This window comes from Anolis carolinensis, chromosome 4, assembly GCF_035594765.1.
Source record: "Anolis carolinensis isolate JA03-04 chromosome 4, rAnoCar3.1.pri, whole genome shotgun sequence".
Lineage (NCBI taxonomy): Eukaryota > Metazoa > Chordata > Lepidosauria > Squamata > Dactyloidae > Anolis > Anolis carolinensis.
In genome coordinates this window covers 202,006,715-202,028,249 of record NC_085844.1, presented here as the reverse complement: position 1 = coordinate 202,028,249, position 21,535 = coordinate 202,006,715, and the positions used below count along the sequence as shown (strand labels likewise).

At 43.5% G+C, this 21,535-nt stretch overlaps 1 protein-coding gene across 6 annotated transcripts in view; it reads right to left on the bottom strand.

Annotated features, from left to right (window-relative positions):
• Positions 1–21,535, bottom strand: part of LOC103281797 (complement receptor type 1) — an 83,154-nt gene that overhangs the window by 31,991 nt on the left and 29,628 nt on the right. For all 6 annotated transcript variants that reach the window (XM_062978611.1, XM_062978609.1, XM_062978606.1 and 3 more), the window contains 2 exons: positions 20,283–20,465; positions 872–1,066 (listed from right to left, as the gene is read on the bottom strand). In XM_062978611.1, coding sequence (XP_062834681.1) covers positions 872–1,066; positions 20,283–20,465 — 378 coding nt within the window. The remainder of the gene's footprint in view (positions 1–871; positions 1,067–20,282; positions 20,466–21,535) is intronic.

Sequence of the window (21,535 nt, the reverse complement as noted above, 5' to 3'; positions counted from 1 at the left end):
ATGATTAGCACTTGGATTTGAGGTTATCACAAATATCAGGTGCTGTAGATTGTATTTCAGAAGAAGGACTTGGCAGAACCACCTTTGAATATTCCTGGCCTAAGAAAATTCATGGGTTGAGTGGTGACTTGAAGGCACATTCACACATGCATACATATCCAGCAATTTGAAAGCACATAGACATGCATACCCAGTGAAGAGTAGTGGTTAGAGTGGTGAACTAGACTCTGGAGACCAGGGTTCAAATCCATGCTCAGCCCTGAAAACCCACTGGGTCACCTTGGGCAAGTCACATTTCATCAGCCTCAGAGGGAGGCAAAATCCCTTTGAACGCTATAGCTGGTTCAACCTGGGGCCACCATGTCAGAAATTATTTGAAGGCACCCAACAACAACAGCAACAACAACAACAACAACAACAACAACAGCAGCAGCACATTGAAATCGCTGAGATCAGGACTTCATCATACATTGCTCCATTTCACCAGCAACTGCGGTGCCCCACATGCCTTCCCTCTTCCCCCGTCAGATAGGGACATCTGTCTTCATCAGATGGGAGAAAGGGTGGCAAAGCACATTGCTATGTTGGCCTTTCCTCCATCACATGGGGAAAAGGCACCAAAAATGTGCTACTCAAAACCCACTTACCTCTCCATCATGGGCTAGGAAGCGTCTTGTGATGCTTCCTCACCACTTTGGTATGAATGGGGCTGGAGCCAAGCCAGCATTGTCTGATAGTGTTCGGAAGAGGAAAAAGGGGCCAAAACCCTCCAGTGTGATGAGGTGGTAGGTTGTTTTAAAAAGTTTATCTATTGAACTACTGTGATTTTCTTCTCTCCCCATAACTTGTTCAAACATTTTAAGAGACTCACGTATACAGAATTCCTGAATTTCTGACCACTCCTGATTTTGAATGCATGTAAGAGAGGCATTCAGTCCATGGTGCCTATAGTACCCTGAACGACAGAAATATTTCACTGTAGAGCCAATTGGAAAGGACTTGTTTTCTTTAAAGTTCTCTGCAACCACAGCAAAGTCAAGCTTTAATGCAGGGCCACAGCTGCCTCCTGCAATAAAAAAGAGGAAAAAATATGTGTCAGTATTTAACCATGAAATCCAGGGCGCGTCCAGACAGCACCCAAATTCGCACCAAAGTGGGTTTAAGAAACTCGCTTTGGCACAGATTTGGGTCCACCACCCCTCCATAACCTGGGGGTGGGGTGGGTGGGTGGGTGGGGGTGTCTAGATGCTCAGAAGGTCCCCCAAACTAGCCTTACATTTTAAAAAAACTTACCAGCTGTAACACCCCTAAGCAGTGCGAATACTAGAAACCAACACGGAGGCCAATAAACAATCTAATATCATTAAAGCAATAAAAGTTCTGAACAAAAATAAGCAGAGTATATAGTCCAGCAGCTGACCTTTTAGCGAAGATCAAAACACTGGATGCCTCTGGTAAAAGTCTTACAGGCCCCGCATTTTGGGGACTGTCTGGTCCACTTCAGAAGAGCCCCCTGTTTCTAGACTCCAGATTAAACTTCATTCACCTTTAATATAGAAACAGTTCCCTTTTCTTTTGTGCACAATTTCTTATTTTATAAATGCACATGTTATCTCATGAAACAAGAACAAAAGCAGTGAAAAGTTAAAAGAGTGTGTATATCTATAGAGAATTGAAGTAGCAAGTTATTCACATGTACTGTCAAACAACAGTCACTAGATTTTTTAATAGGATTAAAAGGTCTGATACCAAGGAATCATGAATATGTTTGAAGGTATTATCCAAATAGAATCCCCAAAGAAGGCACAGGTGTCTGCTGCCTTATATTAGACAAGTGCTTACTAAATTATATTTAACACATAAACAGTACTTTAAATTAAAGTCCAACAAATTCCTCACTTGCCTTGCAGATAATTTTATGGTCCAGAAGGTAGAAGAGGCAACAAGGGGATCAGCAACTCTTGATCTAATCTTAACAAATGTGGAAGACCTGATCAATACAGTTGAAGTGGTTGGATCCTTAGGGGCAAGTGACCATGTGCTCCTGCAGTTTGCAATACAAAGGAATGCTGAAACTAAGACAAGTCAAACACGCATTCTGGACTTTAAGAGAGCTGACTTCCAAAAAATGAAGGAATTACTGAGCGGCATTCCATGGACGCCGATATTAAAAAACAAGGGAGTTAAGGATGGATGGGAGTTTTTCAAAAGTGAAATACTCAAGGCGCAAATGCAAACAGTGCCAACAAAGAAGAAAAATAAGACAAGTGCAAAGAAGCCAGAATGGATGTCCAAAGAACTTCTAACTGAGCTAAAGCTCAAAAGTGACATGCACAAGAAGTGGAAAAGGGGAGAAATCACCAAAGAAGAATTCAAACGTATAGCCAACTCCTGTAGGGAAAAGGTTCGCAAGGCTAAAGCGCAAAATGAGCTCAGGCTTGCCAGGGACATAAAAAACAACAAAAAAGGTTTTTTTGCTTATGTTGGTAGAAAAAGGAAGAAAAAGGAGGCGATAGGGCCACTGCAAGGAGTAGATGGGGTGATGGTGACAGGGGATAGGGAAAAGGCAGAACTGCTTAATGCCTTCTTTGCCTCGGTCTTCTCACAAAAAGAAAGCCATCTTCAACCTCAGCAACATGGAATGGACGAAGGATTGGGGGAAATCCAACCCCAAATAGGGAAACAAGTTGTCCAGGAACACCTGGCCACTCTAAACGAATTCAAGTCCCCAGGGCCAGATCAGCTACATCCAAGAGTATTGAAGGAACTAGCGGAAGTTATTTCAGAACCACTGGCAATCATCTTCGAGAGTTCTTGGAGAACAGGAGAAGTCCCAGCAGATTGGAGGAGGGCGAATGTGGTCCCTATCTTCAAGAAGGGAAAAAAGAACGACCCAAACAATTACCGTCCGGTCAGCCTCACATCAATACCAGGCAAGATTCTGGAAAAGATCATCAAGGAAGTGGTCTGCAAACACTTAGAAACAAATGCGGTCATTGCTAATAGTCAACACGGATTTACCAAAAACAAGTCATGCCAGACTAATCTGATCTCTTTTTTCGATAGAGTTACGAGTTGGGTCGATACAGGGAATGCCGTGGATGTAGCATATCTAGATTTCAGTAAGGCCTTCGACAAAGTCCCCCACGACCTTCTGGCAAACAAACTAGTAAAATGTGGGCTAGACAAAACTACGGTTAGGTGGATCTGTAATTGGCTAAGCGAACGAACCCAAAGGGTGCTCACCAATGCGTCGTCTTCATCATGGAAAGAAGTGACAAGTGGAGTGCCGCAGGGCTCCGTCCTGGGCCCGGTTCTGTTCAACATCTTTATTAACGACTTAGACGAAGGGTTAGAAGGCACGATCATCAAGTTTGCAGATGACACCAAACTCGGAGGGATAGCTAACACTCCAGAAGACAGGAGCAGAATTCAAAACGATCTTGACAGACTAGAGAGATGGGCCGAAACTAACAAAATGAAGTTCAACAGGGACAAATGCAAGATACTTCACTTCGGCAGAAAAAATGGAAATCAAAGATACAGAATGGGGGACGATGCCTGGCTTGACAGCAGTGTGTGCGAAAAAGATCTTGGAGTCCTCGTGGACAACAAGTTAAACATGAGCCTACAATGTGATGCGGCAGCTAAAAAAGCCAATGGGATTTTGGCCTGCATCAATAGGGGAATAACGTCTAGATCCAGGGAAGTCATGCTCCCCCTCTATTCTGCCTTGGTCAGACCACACCTGGAATACTGTGTCCAGTTTTGGGCACCGCAGATGAAGGGAGATGCTGACAAGCTGGAAAGCGTCCAGAGGAGGGCAACTAAAATGATTAAGGGTCTGGAGAACAAGCCCTATGAGGAGAGGCTTAAAGAGCTGGGCATGTTTAGCCTGCAGAAGAGAAGGCTGAGAGGAGACATGATAGCCATGTACAAATATGTGAGGGGAAGTCATAGGGAGGAGGGAGCAAGCTTATTTTCTGCTGCCCTGCAGACTAGGACACGGAACAATGGCTTCAAACTACAGGAAAGGAGATTCCACCTGAACATCAGGAAGAACTTCCTCACTGTGAGGGCTGTTCGGCAGTGGAACTCTCTCCCCCGGGCCGTGGTGGAGGCTCCTTCTTTGGAGGCTTTTAAGCAGAGGCTGGATGGCCATCTGTCGGGGGTGCTTTGAATGCGATTTCCTGCTTCTTAGCGGGGGGTTGGACTAGATGGCCCTTGAGGTCTCTTCCAACTCTACTATTCTATGATTCTATGATTCTATGATTCTAATTAACATTGATCTGAAAAGCAATTGGAAATTATGGCAGTTGATTTAAAATAGATGATGATGATGTAGTAGTAGTGGTATTTATTTATTTATTTATTACATCATTTCTGCCCCACCCTTCTCACCCCTCAGAGGACTCAGGGCGGCTTACAACATGAACATATACATTAAAACAATTTATATCACATTTAAAAATCCATTTAGATTAAAAATTACATTAAAATTGAGAGCTTACATTAAAAAAACCTACATAGTTTTACATATAATTTGCACTTCCAAGAATTTGCAGCACTTTATCAGTCACCTCGTGTTTACAATATTTATATGGTGCACCTTACCCAGTCTACTTTTATAACCTCTCCATTTTAATCCATGTTTTTATTAGCTCTTGTCATTCATTTTTACTGGCTAATGTTTAAATTTTTATAATTGTGCATGTTTTTTGTCTATTGTTGTGTTTTATATTGCTATTGTTTTTATTTGGGCTTGGCCCCATGTAAGCTGCCCTGAGTCCCCTTTGGGGAGATAGAGGCGGGGTATAAAAATAAAGTTATTATTATTATTATTATTATTATTATTATTATTATTATTATATAAATATACATTCAGGCGCGTTTCAAGTCCAAGTGGGGGCAATCAGTGAGTCGTATAATTATCGTATCTCATTTCTACTGCTACTCTTGCTCAAAGGCCTGGTCCCATAACCATGTTTTCGTTCTTTTTCAGAAAACAGGAGGGAGGGAGCCTGTCTAATTTCATTTGGGAGGATGTTCCATAGGCGGGGGGCCACCACTGAAAAGACCCTGTCCCTCATCTCCGCCAGCCGCACCTGTGAGGCTGGCGGGACTGAGAGCAGGGCCTCCCCGGAAGATCTTAGATTCTGCGATGGGTCATAGCGGGTGTCACGACCCAGGCTGCAGAGCACCAATAACCATACACAGAGGCCAGAATCTAACTAATATCTTTATTGAAGGAAAATATAAAGTTAATAAAAGCAAGTGTATGAAATAGTCCAGAAATAGACCTTTCAGGAAAGGTCAAAATTAGTCCAAAGAAACAATGTCCAATATGAAATATTAAGGTCCAAAGTTGTAATCCAATAACCGAAACACTCACTTTGCCAGGCAAAGTGAGGGGAGATGACAAGGTCTTTTAGTCCGTGAAACTTGAGCGAGGCTAGGAAGTAACTTGATTCTTGGGAAAACGAGGCTTGATTCAAGGCAACAAGGAAATAAGGAACAAGAACAAGATCCGTGGTAATTTCTTGGCAAAATCCGGGAAACAAGACGAGGCTGAGTCTTAGAAAGCAAGGCAGGATTCGTGGAGTAAACAAAGCTGGGAACGAAGGCTTGGCGACAGGAACGGAGGCTTGGAAGCGGAGTAGCTGTCCACACACGCTACTCCGGTTGCTGACGAATTGACTCCGCAAGATCCCTTTGTGGGTAAAACACCTAAATAGGGTCCCGTTTTCCCGCCCAAGAGCAGTTCTCTGGAGAACCAGAAACGAAAGCTATTTTCTGAGTCCAGATGCATGACTCCCTAAAGTTTCCCATGGGAAGCAGGCTTAATCAGCTGAATGCTTAGCAGCTATCCTAGCACTCCTGCGAGACGCCTGATCGACTCCTCTCTGTTGTTTACAAAAATCATGGCGAGAAAACGTAGGAGATTTAGGCTCAGGGCTTGTTTGACAGACTTCTGGAAGACAAATCTCTTGCAGGTGCAAGGTTTCCAAATCTGGCTGGGAAAGTTCCAATTCTGACTGAAACGGCGAAAAACCCAAGTTTTCCTCTTCATCTGGCACCACAGTGCCAGGAATGGGACTACATTGCCCATGGGTCATCACAGCGGGAGACACATTTGGACAGGTAGTAATAATAATAATAGTAGTAGTAGTAGTAATAGTAATAACAACAACAACAACTTTAATTTTGTACCCCGCCTCCATCTCCCCGAAGGGTTTCTAAAGTGCATGTCAGATCATAATCTGACAAATGTATTTTGCACGAGCCTTTGGAATACTACTCAAGTGCCGCTCCATGTTGTGGTTGACTTGTCTTATTTCACCTCTACGAATGAACACTTGGTAAAACGAAAGGAACAAGTGTGCTGCTTCTGTTGATTTCCTTAATTCTACTTCTGTGGCCTATTATGAGCCAAACCACTCCTTAATATATAACTACATTATTTCCTCAGGTAACCTTCTGCCATGGAAACCAATTAATGCCGGTTTGGTGTTCCCTTCTGTCTCTGAGTAACCTGAAGGATGGCATCAAATTAATAGTACAATTCTCACCAAAACCCTCCAAGCATGTGTCCCTCTGAACCAGCAGATGACTGGAAAACAGCAGAAAGGGGAAGGGAGGGAGAGAAGCCAAGAAAGGCTGTTCTTCAGTAGCTCCTTAATTTCAGTTCTTCTGCTGCTTTTCAGCTATACTTTTGCAAGTGCCATGTGATACATCTCCGGCCCTAGTCTTTCTTCTCCTAGACATCCCTATCCTATACTGAATCTACCACTAGTTATAAAGAGTTCTAATGTTTTAAAATTAATGAACACACTAAAGCATGGGGCTAATTGCAGTGTTAATTAGGAAACCTGTCTGTTGCCTTGTGTGTCCATTTTTTTTTTTGGATGATCTGAAGGATGCTATTCTAGAGAGTAGAACAGCTCTCTATACACCATTCAAAGCCAGGATGTGGGCAGGAACGGAACTGCCATTGGATCTGCATTATCTTGCCTCTAATATAGTGGCCTGGGCACATAGGGAAAAAAACCCTAATAAATTAATAACTTAGTGGATCACTCAGTTATTTCTATGTTTTGGTGTTTGACATTTTAGAAAAGGGTAGAGGAAAGGGAGAATCATCACAACTAAATGATACATACTGTTGCATGTCAGGGCCTATGCTGCATGGAAATGGGGAGGAGAGATCTGCAAATCCAGAGGAGGAATCAGTAGTCAAGGGTGTTCCATTAGAATAAGTGGGGTACTTGCCCACAAAGAGAAATGGGCAGTGTGTGGTTCCATAGAAGGAAGAGTCCAGCAGATCTCGACTCCTCTCAAAGTAGTTCCCTGCCAATGTTACTTTCCTTTAGCAGTGGCAGCAGCTCTGCTCTGAAGCTAATGTATTAAGTCAGTCTCATTCTGCATTTGTGGGACCTTTTTAAGGAGAGAAGCAACATATACATACATAAATAAATTGTTCAAGCCTGAACAGAAGGCTCTCTTTGCATTAGGAGATTCTGGAGGAGTCATTGAGAGAAGATGTCTTTCTCACTATGGATTTTGAGCACAAAATCAGCTCTCTCTAAAACTGACTAAATGGCTGTCATTAAGCCACTCTGTACATGTTTCCCTCCCTTAAAAGCAGAACAGATCTTGCTATTCCTGAATTGAGTTGACGGAGATATCAACCGTGCAGCAAAATAGGCAATTGATGATATTTTGGCAGGATGGACTGACGCAGAAGTAGAAAGAGTGAGAGTATCTTTTCTTAAATCTGTATTACATATATGTGAGACAGAATCACAACTCCACAAATCTATATATATAAAAGACAAATGGTGTCCTCCCCTGCCACTAAACAACAAAAGTACAAGCCCCAGAACCTAGAAATTTGGCAGCACAATCCACCATCCTTGCCCCTACGTTCCGACAACAAAAGAAAAGAAAAATAAAGTCCTAATTAGAGGGAGAGGAATAATTGTCTTTAGCCAATTGCTGCCAGTTAGAAGACTAAGCCCCGCCCACTTGGTCACCTAGCAACCTACTCAGGCCTCACTCTCTCTTCCCCACTGCCTATAAAATACAGATTATCTAATTTGCACTGGATTATATGGCAGTGTAGACTCAAGGCCCTTCCACACAGCTATATAACCCATTTATAATCTTATATTATCTGCTTTGAACTGGATTATCTTGGGTCCACACTGCCATATAATCCACTTCAGTGTTCATTTTATTCAGCTCTGTAGAAGGAGCCTCATATAATCCAGTTCTAAGCAGATAATATAAGATTATAAATATACAGTAGAGTCTCACTTATCCAACATAAACAGCCTGGCAGAACACTGGATAACTGAATATGTTGGATAATAAGAAGGGATTCAGGAAAAGCCTATTAAACATCACGACCCTATCTGCTGCCAAACTGCCATCCATGTCTACACCAGGCATCCTCAGAGATTATAAAATCTGTTTGAAAACAGACAAGTGGGATGTTTATTTCTATCTCAGCAATGATATCCAGGATGGGACAACTCTGATCTGTCTCAGGCGACTGTGAATATTCCCCTTGGCCACCTTGATTACCATTGAATGCCCTTGCACCTTCAAGGCCTGCCTGCTTCCTGCTTCAGAGAGGAATCCTTTGTTGGGAGATGTTAGCTGGCCCTCAGTGCATCATGTCTGGAATTCCCTGATTGCTCAGTGCTGTTCTTTAGTTAACTGTCCTGATTTCACAGATTTTTTTTAATACTGGGAGCCACATTTTGTTCATTCCAGGCAGGCAGGAACCATCCAGGCTTTGAAGCTACAAGGCTATTCAGTGCCAATTCTAACATTCACACTTGCCCAAAGCAGACAACAGTTCATTCTTCCACCCTGGTCATTCCACAGATATATAAACCCCACTTCCTTTCGTTACAACACATTTCACAACCTCTGAGGATGCCTGCGAAACATCGGGAGAGAATACGTTTGGAACATGACCAGGCAGACCACAGAACTCAGAGCAACCCAATACAAAGAGAAACAAAAATAATAAAATAAATACAAAAAACAAAATAAAATAATACAATTAAAAAAACATAAATAAAACTAATATAATCAAATAATAAAATATAATACATACAAGTAATAAAATAAAATAATAAAAACACAAATAATAATAAAAGAATAAAAATAAAATAAATACAAATAATACAATAATATTAAAAAAACACTAAAAATAATTAAAAACACTAAAATTAATACAATAAAATACTATAATAACACAAAATAACTAACAATAATACATGAAAATAATAAAATATATTAAATAAAAAAGATAAGTTACAATAAAATTAATTAAAAAATACAAATAACATCAAATAAAAAGTCCACAACCCGCCACTGGGGGTTCTCCCTGGAGAAAGCACTTATTTTGTGCGAGGGGGAACCCTAGTGGCCATTAGCGGAATAAAACTGCTTTCTTGGAATTATTCCAGTTGTCCGTCTCCAATCCATCCACTGCGCTCAACAAGGACCGTAGCACAAAGGTTCCGCTACATTTTCTGGTGACCCCGACGTGATTTCCTATAAGACGGGCCAGGAGGTTGGAGACGGATCCCGTTGGCGGGACGGCCCCAACTCAGCGGTGGGGGCCTGAGGCAACTACCGTGAGACGAGAAGGGGCCCCTGAATATTGCAAGACCGGCTGCGGTGCTTGCCTCTGATGCCAACGCCGACTGACGGTGGGAGCTGCAACACCAGCGAGGTTCCATAGAAACCAGCCAGGAGGAAAAGGATCCAGGGAAAAAAGCCCAGGGGCGAAGGTTGGTCCGACGTCTACAGAAATCTGGCAAGTATAGTGGTTGCATGAGACATTAAGGGAACACCGCGCCGGGAGGGACACAAAAAAGTTCCCAGGGAGGTAGAAAGGGGCTCTGTCTTGTGTTTCCTGACGCATGCCGTTGAGTGGCCAGGTGCCCAGGCCAGGACAGTCCCCTCTATTAGGCAGGATGGGAGGGAAAAATTCAAAGAGCTCCACTCCCTTACAATGCATCTTAGATAATTTTGGCTCTTTTGCTATCAGAGCCGTAGCAGGCAACCCAAGGGACCTGAGAGATTATAGACTGAGGAATTTGTGTCAGGGAGAATGGCCAGAGTTTGGGTTAGGTTGGCAAGTAGAAGGAACGTGGGATCTGAAACTGATCCGAACAGTGGAAGAATATTGTGCTGTGAATCATCCGAACCAGTGGGTCTATATTGCTACTTGGGAACGGGTAGTTAGAGAAGATCCAGGTTGGGTTCGACAGTGCAGGAATGGCAAATGTATGGTGGTGAAGAAGGAAGGGAAAAAGAAGGAAGTTTTCCAATCCAATGAGGAGGACTACCCAGATTTACAGTTGAGTGTACAGGCTAGACAACAGGAATTATTGCCGCCACCCTTGCCACGGCCCCCCCCACCCCAGGGAACAGCCCCCGGTGCACCTACACTAGAAACGAGACCCCCACCCTACTCTCCAGAGTCAACCGAAGCGGCCAAGAAACACTATCCTAGCCTAGAAAAATATCAGGAGGAAACAAAGGAAAAGAAGAGGTCACAACGGATGCCCAGTGATGCTTCTCCGGCACAAACTCGGAGACATGGAGCTCCGGTGTGGCCTGGTGATTCACCGACTGGCCCGGCCCTCCAGATGCCCTTAAGAACGGTGCCTGTGATAAACAACAGGAATGAGATAGTTCAAGCATACCAGGTAGTGCCTTTCAGTAGTAGTGACATTTTGAACTGGAAAAATAATACTCCACCTTATAGTGAAGAACCCCAAGCTATGGCTAGGCTATTGGAAGGGATTATGGCAACCCATAATCCCACCTGGCAAGATTGCAGACAATTGTTGAATATGTTGTTCACATCAGAAGAGAGAAGAGCAGTGTTGAATAATGGGGTAGCCATAGCCCAGGTTGGGGCCCCACAAGATGGTGATGCAGCCGAGTGGGGAGCACAGAGGTTTCCTGTGGAAATAGATCCCCAATGGGACACCGCAGAAGAAGGACATTTGCAGAGACTGAGAGGATTCCAGCGTATATTGGTAGAAGCGGTAAAGAGGGGCCCGCCGCGACCCGTCAACATTATAAAAATTCAGGGAGTGGTACAGGAAAAATCTGAGTCACCAACAGCCTTTTTGGAAAGGCTGGAGGCAGCATATAGAAAGTATAGCCCGTATAATTTGGAGGATGAAAACGGTAGGAGGGCGATTCAACAGTCTTTTATCAGTCAAGCGGCTCCTGACATCCGGAGAAAGATTCAAAAGCAACCAGGATTTCTAGGAAAGACTATGAATGAATTGTTGGCACTCGCAGATCAAGTTTATATGGCAAGAGACCAGGTAGAAGAAGAGAAGAAGGACAGGAAGAAGAAGCAGGAATACCAAGCATTAGTTACCATGATGGAACAAAGTGCAAGTGGACAGAGAGGAAGAGGAGGATATGCCAGAGGGGGACAAGGAGGAAGAAGAGGGCCCCCTCGGAGGTTAGGTCGAGACCAATGTGCTAAATGTAAGAAGTTTGGACACTGGAAAGGTGAATGCCCAGAAGGAAGAGAAGGAAGTCAGGAAGGACTGAGAGAAAGAGGAAGGCCTGAGAGAGGAAGAAACCCAGGAAGGGGAAGAGGACGTGGAAACTACGTACCTTTTCCTGCAAGAGAGGTGATAGCTGCAGCAGCTGTGATGGAAGAAGAATGGGAAGATATGGATGGAGGAGAGGAATGAGGAAGCCAGGCTCTTGTTTTGTTGGACCCCGGGGAGCCGATGGTCACACTTGAAATCGGGGACCAACAATTGGACTTTTTAGTGGACACAGGTGCCGAAAAATCAGTAGTAAATACAAAAATTAGTCCACCAACTCGGGAAACTACGAAAGTAATAGGGGTGTCTGGGAAGACCCAGAAGTGCCCCTTCCTCAAGGAACGCACCTGCAATCTGGCCGGACATCAGGTCAAGCATAAGATGTTATATCTTCCAGACTGCCCAGTCCCTTTATTGGGAAGGGACATTTTATCAAAATTACAAGCACAACTCCAGTTCATGAAGAATGGACAAATGGAACTATCATTTCCCATGGAAGAGGAATGGAGACTGTTTCAAGTTAGGATTTTTACTGAAGAAATACAATGGCCATGGCATGAGACTCCTTTAGTGTGGGCAGAAGATAATCCTCCAGGATTAGCTAAATATGTTCCACCGGTGGTGGTGGAAGTGAAAAGAGGAATGGGACCCATATGTAAGCCACAGTATCCCGTCAGTCGAGAGGCAGTGCAGGGGATCAGAAAGCATCTAGAGCGACTTCTGCAGCATGGGATATTGGTACCATGCAGTTCCCCGTGGAACACGCCCCTGCTCCCAGTCAAGAAACCTGGAGGACAAGGAGAATATCGCCCAGTTCAAGATTTGCGGGCTGTAAATCAAGCCACCGTTCCCCTAACCCCGGTAGTGCCAAATCCATACATCATGATGAGTCTAGTACCAGCATTTGCCAAATGGTTTACTGTATTGGATTTAAAGGATGCATTCTTTTGCATTCGATTGGCCCCTGTATCCCAACCGATCTTTGCTTTCCAATGGGAATCTCAGCAGTCAGGGCAAAGGACCCAATATGTTTGGACACGCCTTCCTCAGGGGTTCCGGGACAGCCCGACCATTTTTGGTCAAGCCCTGGCCAAAGACTTACAGGATTTTGTAATACCTAAAGAAGAAGGAATTTGGCTTCAGTACGTAGATGATCTGCTTATCGCTTGCCGGACACTAGGGGGCACTAGAGAGCATACTTTGAGGTTACTCAAGACATTGGAAGAGAAGGGTTACAAAGTGTCAAAGAAAAAGGCCCAGTTGTGCTGTCCCACAGTGAAATATTTGGGGTTCCATCTGACCGAAGGAAAGAAGATGTTAGGAGCTGAAAGAAAGGAAGTTGTTTGTGCCATCCCCACTCCCAGTACCCGGCGACAGGTGCGGGAATTTTTGGGATCAGCAGGATATTGCAGACAGTGGATCCCCAACTACGCCGTGTTGGCTAAGCCACTGTACCAGGCTACGAGAGGTGGAAGAGAAGATCCATTTGAGTGGACAGAAGAATGTCAACAGGCATTTAAGGCATTAAAAGAAGCATTGATGTCATCTCCAGCATTAGGACTGCCCGATTTGGAAAAACCATTCACTCTGTTCGCTGCAGAGCGGGAAGGAACAGCGGTTGGAGTATTGACCCAACCACTAGGTTCATGGCAAAGGCCGATTGCCTACTTGTCAAAGCAATTGGACACAGTGGCTCGTGGATTGCCACCTTGCCTGAGGGCTGTGGCAGCATCAGTAGATTTAATCAAAGAAGCGAATAAATTGACCCTAGGACAGCCACTGACAGTTAAGGTGCCCCATAGCGTTAAGGCACTGTTAGACACTAAGGGACCGCGCTGGCTCACAAGTGAGAGGTTAATGAAATACGAGGGATTGTTGTGTGACAACCCACTGGTGACCCTGGAGACTTGCTCCACTCTGAATCCGGCCACCTTGCTCCCGACTCCAGGAGACACCACGATCCATCAGTGTGCCCAGGTGATGGATGAGGTATTCTCCAGTCGACCGGATTTGAAGGATGTGCCACTGACTAAGGTGGACGACACTCTGTTCACAGATGGAAGCTCCTTTATGGAAAATAATCAAAGACATTCAGGTTATGCGGTTGTCCGGTGGGGGGGAGAGACGCTGGAAGCAGGGTCACTGCCCCCGGGGACTTCTGCCCAGAAGGCCGAATTGATTGCCCTGACCCGAGCGTTGGAATTGTCAAGCGGAAAGCGGGTTAACGTCTACACAGACTCAAAATATGCCTTCACTACCCTCCACGCACACGGAGCACTGTACAAGGAGCGCAGGCTCCTCACGTCTGGAGGAAAGTGCGTGAAACATGCTGGAGAGATTGTGGATCTCCTGGAGGCGGTTTGGAAGCCAAGGCAGGTGGCTGTGATGCATTGTAAAGGGCACCAACGTGGAGACGATCCCGTAGTGCAAGGAAATAGGCAGGCTGATCTGGCAGCCAAAGAGGCAGCTAGGCTGCCCTATATTGAACATCAGGTAATGGCCCTACAGGTAGAATTAACTGAACATAACATTACATATACACCAGAGGAAGAAGAATGGGCCTTAAAGGAGAAGGGTCAGTGGTCAGGAGAACTCATAGTGATGCCAGACGCCCGTGTCTACGTCCCTAAGGACTTGGCATGGCACATAGTCCAACACATGCACCAAAACACACATTTAGGAAAAATGGCATTGGCAAATCTGCTAGGACGACAGTTGTATATCGATGGATTACATAGCCTAACGGCAGCAGCAGCCCGAAGATGCTGGACATGTATAAAAAATAACCCCAGAGAAGGACCCCTCAAGCCACCAGGAGTCCAACATGTGGGTGGGGTACCCTTTGAAGCTTTAGTCACTGACTTTACAGAAATGCCCCCATACAAAGGATACAAATATTTACTGGTGTTCGTGGACACATACACAGGATGGGTGGAGGCTTACCCTACAAGGACTGAGAAGGCTGTGGAGGTGTCAAGAGCTCTAATGAAAGATGTTATTCCCAGATTTGGCATACCCTTAGAAATTGGGTCAGATAATGGCCCCGCATATATTCAACAGGCCGTGCAAGGATTATGTAGAATTTTGGGCATAAAATGGAAGTTACATTGTGCATATAGACCCCAATCTTCTGGAAAAGTGGAAAGAATGAATAGGACATTAAAGGCTCAGCTTGGGAAACTTTGCCAAGAGACAGGATTGCCGTGGACGGTGGTTTTGCCCATGGCATTATTAGGAATCAGATGTACACCACACAAACGGACAGGACTCTCCCCTTTTGAAAGACTCTATGGACGACCCCCTTTGAACTTGAAGGGAGCCTTAGAGACAGGAGCTGAGCAACACCTCATAGGAGAGAAACAGACATTGGCCCAGGTTCAGGCTTTGGGCAGACAAATGCAGCAGTTAGAAAAATACATTTCTGAATTGAACCCACCATTCCCTACCACACCTCTACATTGTTTTTCACCAGGTGACGAGGTTCTGGTCAAGGATTGGAAGATTGAGCCATTGGGACCCAAGTGGCGAGGACCCTATGTTGTGCTCCTGTCTACCCCCACTGCAGTGAAGGTGAAGGAGATTAAGCCGTGGATACATTACACCCGTGTAAAACTAGCACCTGAGGAGTGGCGGACGGAGCGAGTTCCTGGTGAGGACCTGAGACTCAGGATCATCCGGCAACTCCCTAAGGGGTCAACAAGGCCATGAAGCTGATCCCTTCGGGTGCAACGGAGCGTCGGTGGTCAAGTATGTCGCAGCATGGCCCAACAAAGGCGCTCTCCGGGAGATGGTGGCTAGACATTTTGAGAGGAAAAAGTGGGAGACAAGTTATGAGGAGGGGAGGAAAGCGCACTGTGTTTGGTATATTATTTGTGCTGAGTTTTATTCTCTCTGTTGGAAAAAGAGCACATGGGAATTGGATAAAAGAACATGCCAATTATATGTTTGAGCAGCACGGGAAAGAGGTAGCATTAATATATGAACACCCCCTCACCATAGGAGATTTTTCATTTCTTCCCGATTTAATTGATGAACCACAGATTGTGTTGGAGGGATTGTCCAAGGCTCAGGAGGGTCCACCTACCGTGTTTTCTAGCATACCGCAATAAATAAATAAAACTCGGTTTCGACGGTTTAGATACCATACCTCCACCAGGGGTTTGTGCTTCTGTTGTGGAGGATCGGGAATATGGAATTCTGAGTGGAGACACTGGGGAACTAGGCAGGAGTTCTTTTCCCGATTAGGCAATTACTCCCATTGTCGAGACCGGTTCTATCTACATGGACGATTTAATACATCTTATGTCTCACGATTAAATCTAACCGCAACCGAGTGGGCTAGCATGTATCCAGATTATCCTACATTTAGTGTGAATGATTCTATTGAGGGCCTAAAATCTTATATGAACATACTGCAACAATTAACCCAACTGAGCCTAGGTAAAAGCCTCTGTCCGTTATGGCAAATTAGGGATCCAAATCTATGGTTTTTCTTTGATAAATGGGCCACAAATTATCACCCCGGCAACTACCAGTGTGTCGGTGTGGGTTATTTGACATTCCCAGTTCAGGTCTTACACAAAAGGCATCAGCGCCTGAAACGGGACATTGTGCAAACAGGCCCTCTAGGACCAGAATGCTCGGATGAGGTCATTATTAACAAGGCCCTGTCAGGTTCAGAAGCCTCCCGTGTAGGAGGAGGCCTGATCACAGGCTTGTTGACCCTGGGTGCTTACCCAGGGATTGTAGCTCAAGCAAATTGTAGAAGTGTTCTAGGCCTGACTTGCCGCCTTGAAAAGTCCATAAATGCCACTGGTAAAATTTTCCGGGAAATCCAGTCTGAAGTAGAAGAAATCAGCCAGATGGCCCTACAGCATAAGCTGGCCCTTGACTACCTACTGGCGGCCAGGGGGGGTTTATGCGCCATGGTCAGAGGGCGTTGTGTAGTGAAATTTCATAACTTGAATAGTACTATTGAAGATGACATCGAGTCATTACAAAAGTTAATTTACAATAATGTCCAGGAGGTAGAAGGTTGGTCTCCCTTCTCCTGGGTGACTAGCTGGTTACCCTCAATAGAATGGTTGAAGGACATATTGTTGGTAGGGATTTTAGGATTGTTCATTGTTCTCATAGTTATGTGCTGCACTCCAATAATGATGCAAATGTGTACTAGGTGTGTCACACAATCTTTACCTGGAGAAAAGATAGCCATACTCCAAGCCAAGCGGGATTGGATGGAACCATAATGCTTTGCTTCAGCTTCTGTACATGCGCTTCGCAAAAAGAAAATGGGGGAGTGAGGCGGGAGGTTAAAGAACCCCAGGAAATACCATATATGGGCAGAGATGGCGACAGCTAGCAGCCCGGGTGCATAAACTCACAGAAACATGTGACTTCTGGGAAATCATGTGTTTCTGAAGAAATGAAAGCTAAAGATAAACAAACAGCGCATGCGTACGCAGGCGCTCTGAATGATTGTGAGCACGGCACAGAAAGAGTGCGGCCGGCCCGCTGGTCAGCACTGATTGGGTCCAAGTCAGGCAGCGTCACAACTCTAAGCCAATGAATTTGCTTGTGGGCGGGCATAACCCGAACCCTGTAGTGTGTATAAATATTTACTCAGCCCGCCACTGGGGGTTCTCCCTGGAGAAAGCACTTATTTTGTGCGAGGGGGAACCCTAGTGGCCATTAGCGGAATAAAACTGCTTTCTTGGAATTATTCCAGTTGTCCGTCTCCAATCCATCCACTGCGCTCAACAAGGACCGTAGCACAAAGGTTCCGCTACAATACCACCACCACTTTGCCACAGCAACGCGTGGCTGGGCACAGCTAGTTATACATAAAGTGTGAGGAGCTGCATAGCATAATTGAATCAAACCAAGGCAGGAGAGGAATGAATTTATTTATTTGGTTGTTTGCTTTCCAGAACAGGATTCAAGGCGGCAATGCCATTTAAGAACAAAATACACTTTAAAAACAATTACTATTAAACACAATTAAATTGGAGTTTTGCTTTCAAAAATGAGGTAAAACATAAGCTAAAATACATTTAAAGCATAATGAAATAGAAAAAAAAAGTTGGTGAAGAGGCTGTATTATTCCGTTTTCTCCATTTGCAGACTTTCTCTCTGACATTATATTGGTGAAGTGTGAAATCTTTTCTAGCCTTTGCTAAATTGATGAGCAATGGTAACCGGTTTTCTGAAGTTCTCAGATTTGTCTTTGAACATGACATGATGTGTTTGTACACAACTGCATTAAAATGCAACAGAGTGTCTGTCTCTTTTATAGGATAGAGTCTCCCAAATCACCTCTACCAACCTACCCAATTATTTTTGTATCTGATTCTAATTAGTCTCTGCAAAGGAGCTAATGCAACAGGGTCTTCGCTGACTTTTGCATCTATCTTTAGTCTTATGTACTGATTTCTACAATTTCTAAATAATTTTATTTCACAAGACAAGGAATTGACTACTGGATAGTTAGTAAATGTCTGCTTTGATTTACAAAGGTTATCATGGTAAATTGTGGAATTTCCATGATCAACATTATAGTTCACATGCTTTATTCCTATTGTAGAGCTATAATGAAAAGCATGAAAGGCTGAAAGAGGGTCAGTCCCATCTCTGACTGCTTTATGAAGCATGTAAAGGCAGAGAGAAAAAGAGGTTATCACAAAGACTGGCAAATTGCAATTACAACAGGACAACAGCATCTTTGGCCAAGACTTATTGCATAGTGTTATTCCTCTCCCATAACTCTCTGGGTGGGACAGAGCTTGGAAAGTGTTCTTTTTAGAAACACAAATAATCTGTTGATGTCCTCCTTTTGTAAAAGAAATATCTTCCAACAGTCTCCCTCTGGGAGTCCAACTGAAAAAAAATGATGCCATGTGATAAGTCCCATACCAATCTCACTTATCCAACATAAACGGGCCGGCAGAACATTGGATAAATGAAAATACTGATTAATAAGGAGGGACTAAGGAAAAGCCTATTAAACATCAAATTACATTATGATTTTACAAATTAAGCACCAAAATATCACATAAAAGCAGTTCAATACACGGTAGCGTTATGTAGTAATTACTGTATTTACGAATTTAGCACCAAAACATTGCAATGTATTGAAAACATTGACTACAAAAATATTGATTAAAAGGCCGCCTGCATTGGATAATACAGAATGTTGGATAAGTGGAGGTTGGATAAGTGAGACTCTACTGTACTTTTGCAATCCACCTGCCTCATAGGATAAGGTCCCAACAAGCACCGTGCACAGCTATAGATAATCTGAATTCTTGAGGTCATCCAGACAGGCCTTAAGAACTGTCAATTATTTGAATATAACACCATGGGTTTTCTCAGGCTTCCCACATTTTAGTTTCCACTAAGTGCATTGGTTCTATTAAGTTTTTGGGAGATGAGATTTTTAGCAATTTGTTTTATCTGTAATATGTCTATTCTAAAAGCTTTTTAAAAAGAACAAGTATGGTTTGTTAATGGACTGAAGGACAATTTTTTCCTTTTGTTTACAGGAGAAACAGAGGACTTTTGGAGAAATTAGTGGGTTGTTTCTGCCCCCACCCTTTCTCTTGGAACATCAAAGCTATTTCATGTTCTCCTCCTCCTTGTCTTTTATTTTCTGAAGACATGTCTGGCACTTGCGGAAAACACAATTCTCAAGGTTCTGCACACGTTCCTCCAGTGACCACACTAAGCAAAGAAGAAGAAATTCAGATTTTATCTGTTCAATTAATAAACCCAATGTTCCAAATTCAAGATTTATCATAGGTACCTACTTGATTTTTCATGGGTGGCTTTGAAACTAAGAACACTTGCAAGCAGCTCATTTGTCAGCATGAGAGGAGAAGTTGCTGCAGGACTCTCCAAGGTAAGTAACTGCTTTCTTAAAGTGCTTATTGTTTCCTCTGCAGAATTTGAATGACAGATAAATAAACAGATAGGCTCTGCCATTGACTACAACTGTGCACTTGTAGGAGTTGAGTGTGTGTACATCAGAATATACCTGTTTCTCTTGGTGGCCCTGGCAATACATCTCTCTCTCTTTCTTCCTTGGTTTCTTTCTCCAGCCTCTTACTATCTGTGTTCTTCGACACTGTGGTGAGCATCCTTTCCACAGCTGCAGTGTGTCAGGGAGAGAGAAAGACAAGTAAGTCTGAGGGACATGTATAATCTGTGAAAACATTTCAGGAACATATGTCCTATTTTATGTCCTCTTTGCAAAAGAAAATTGAGAATACCTTCTGATGGTGCCTTTTTTTACTCACTTACTGTACTATCATTTGAGGAGAATGTCCCAAGATAATACAAGCTGAGCATCTCCTGTCTGGAATCCCAAAATACCCCATAATACAAAATGTCCCACATGGATTGCTGAGATAGTTACGCCTTTGCTTTTTAATGGTTCAGTATACATAAACTTTGTTTCATGCACAACTTTATTTTAAATATTGTATAAACCTTTACACATTTATACATTGTATAAATGTATATGAGGTATACATAAAACATAAATGAATTTCAGATTTAGACTTGTGTTCCATCCGCAAGATATCTCATTATGAATGTTTATGCAAATACAGATATTCCAAAATTTGAAAAAATCCAAAATATATCTGAGCCCAAATACTTTGCTCTGGTCAAGAGATGTACCTTTGCAGTGCGGGGCAGGGGGAGACCATGTGCCTGATGCTGTGCAATAAATTGTTTCCTGTCCAAAAAGAATGTAGCCTGGATGGCATGTGTAAGTCACAGACATTTCATGGGAAAACATTTCACCTTCCTGCTTGCTGTGAAACCCATTTTGGATGTTTGGGGGTGGCTGGCACTGCACCACTGAAAGTAGAAGAGAGAAGGTTATGATGGCAAAATAGATGAAAATAGGCTTGAAAAGCATCTTGCAAAACACTGTAACACAGATCAAGCACCAACCAGGTCCTTTGGTGTCCACTGTTAGCAAAGTTGAAACTTTCTTCCCTTTCCCTTTTTCTGTCTCAAAGGTTTTCTGAGTCCTCTAAAACAGGTTTTAAAATTAATAGGGAGCTACAAGAAAGAGGCAAGTCCCTGATTCTAGTTGAAGTTGTGGAATCCAGCAACAGTAAGGCACTAGAAGTTGGCCGGTTTTGCTATGTCTAGCTTCCTTTGATCCTTGCTTCTAACATAAATTATTCTGAGAATAAATGTTGTGCATCTTCGAACCTACCTTTTACCTCATGGCAACAGCTGGATGTTTTTCAGTTTGAGTCCAATTGTGTAACTAGTCACAGTACTACTTGAAGTTGTCCAATGCTGTTCCCAGTAGCCCCTGAGTGTCATCTGACCTGGGAATCTCATCTTCTGATATTATCTCTTGTTTCATTTAGCACTGTCTCATTGTACGGTTTTCATGTTAAAATGTGTCAGGAATACTTTACCATTGTAATACAAACAAATGTTAGCTACTGTGGCACTGCTGTTGTCTCTGAGAAATCCTATGCCAGTGTCAACCCCTGTCCCACTGCTACTACTGCCCAGTAGCTTTTTGGCACATTTAGACTGTCTTCCCATAAAAAGCCTATCTGGCATGGAAGATCCTACCAGCATCACTGCTGCTGCTATCAGCATAGCTGTTTGTCTCACAGGAACATACAATCTCACCATCACAGAATAGTCATGCCATAGTTTATCACTCCTTACCTTCCTTATTTATAGCTCTTTAAGGTGTCAAAGATGCCATTTTATATGTGTTGAATGAACTAACAAGGTAACCTCTCTGAAAACTGAGATGTTTTTATCAGTATAATTGCAGGTATGTGAAGAAGGGGAATAAGCTGCTTTAGATATTAAAAATAACATGCAAGTAGCTAAGCTCTTCTTCTCCCCTTCACCGTGCTGTATCCAGTTTCGTCTTTTTTACTTCTTATCTC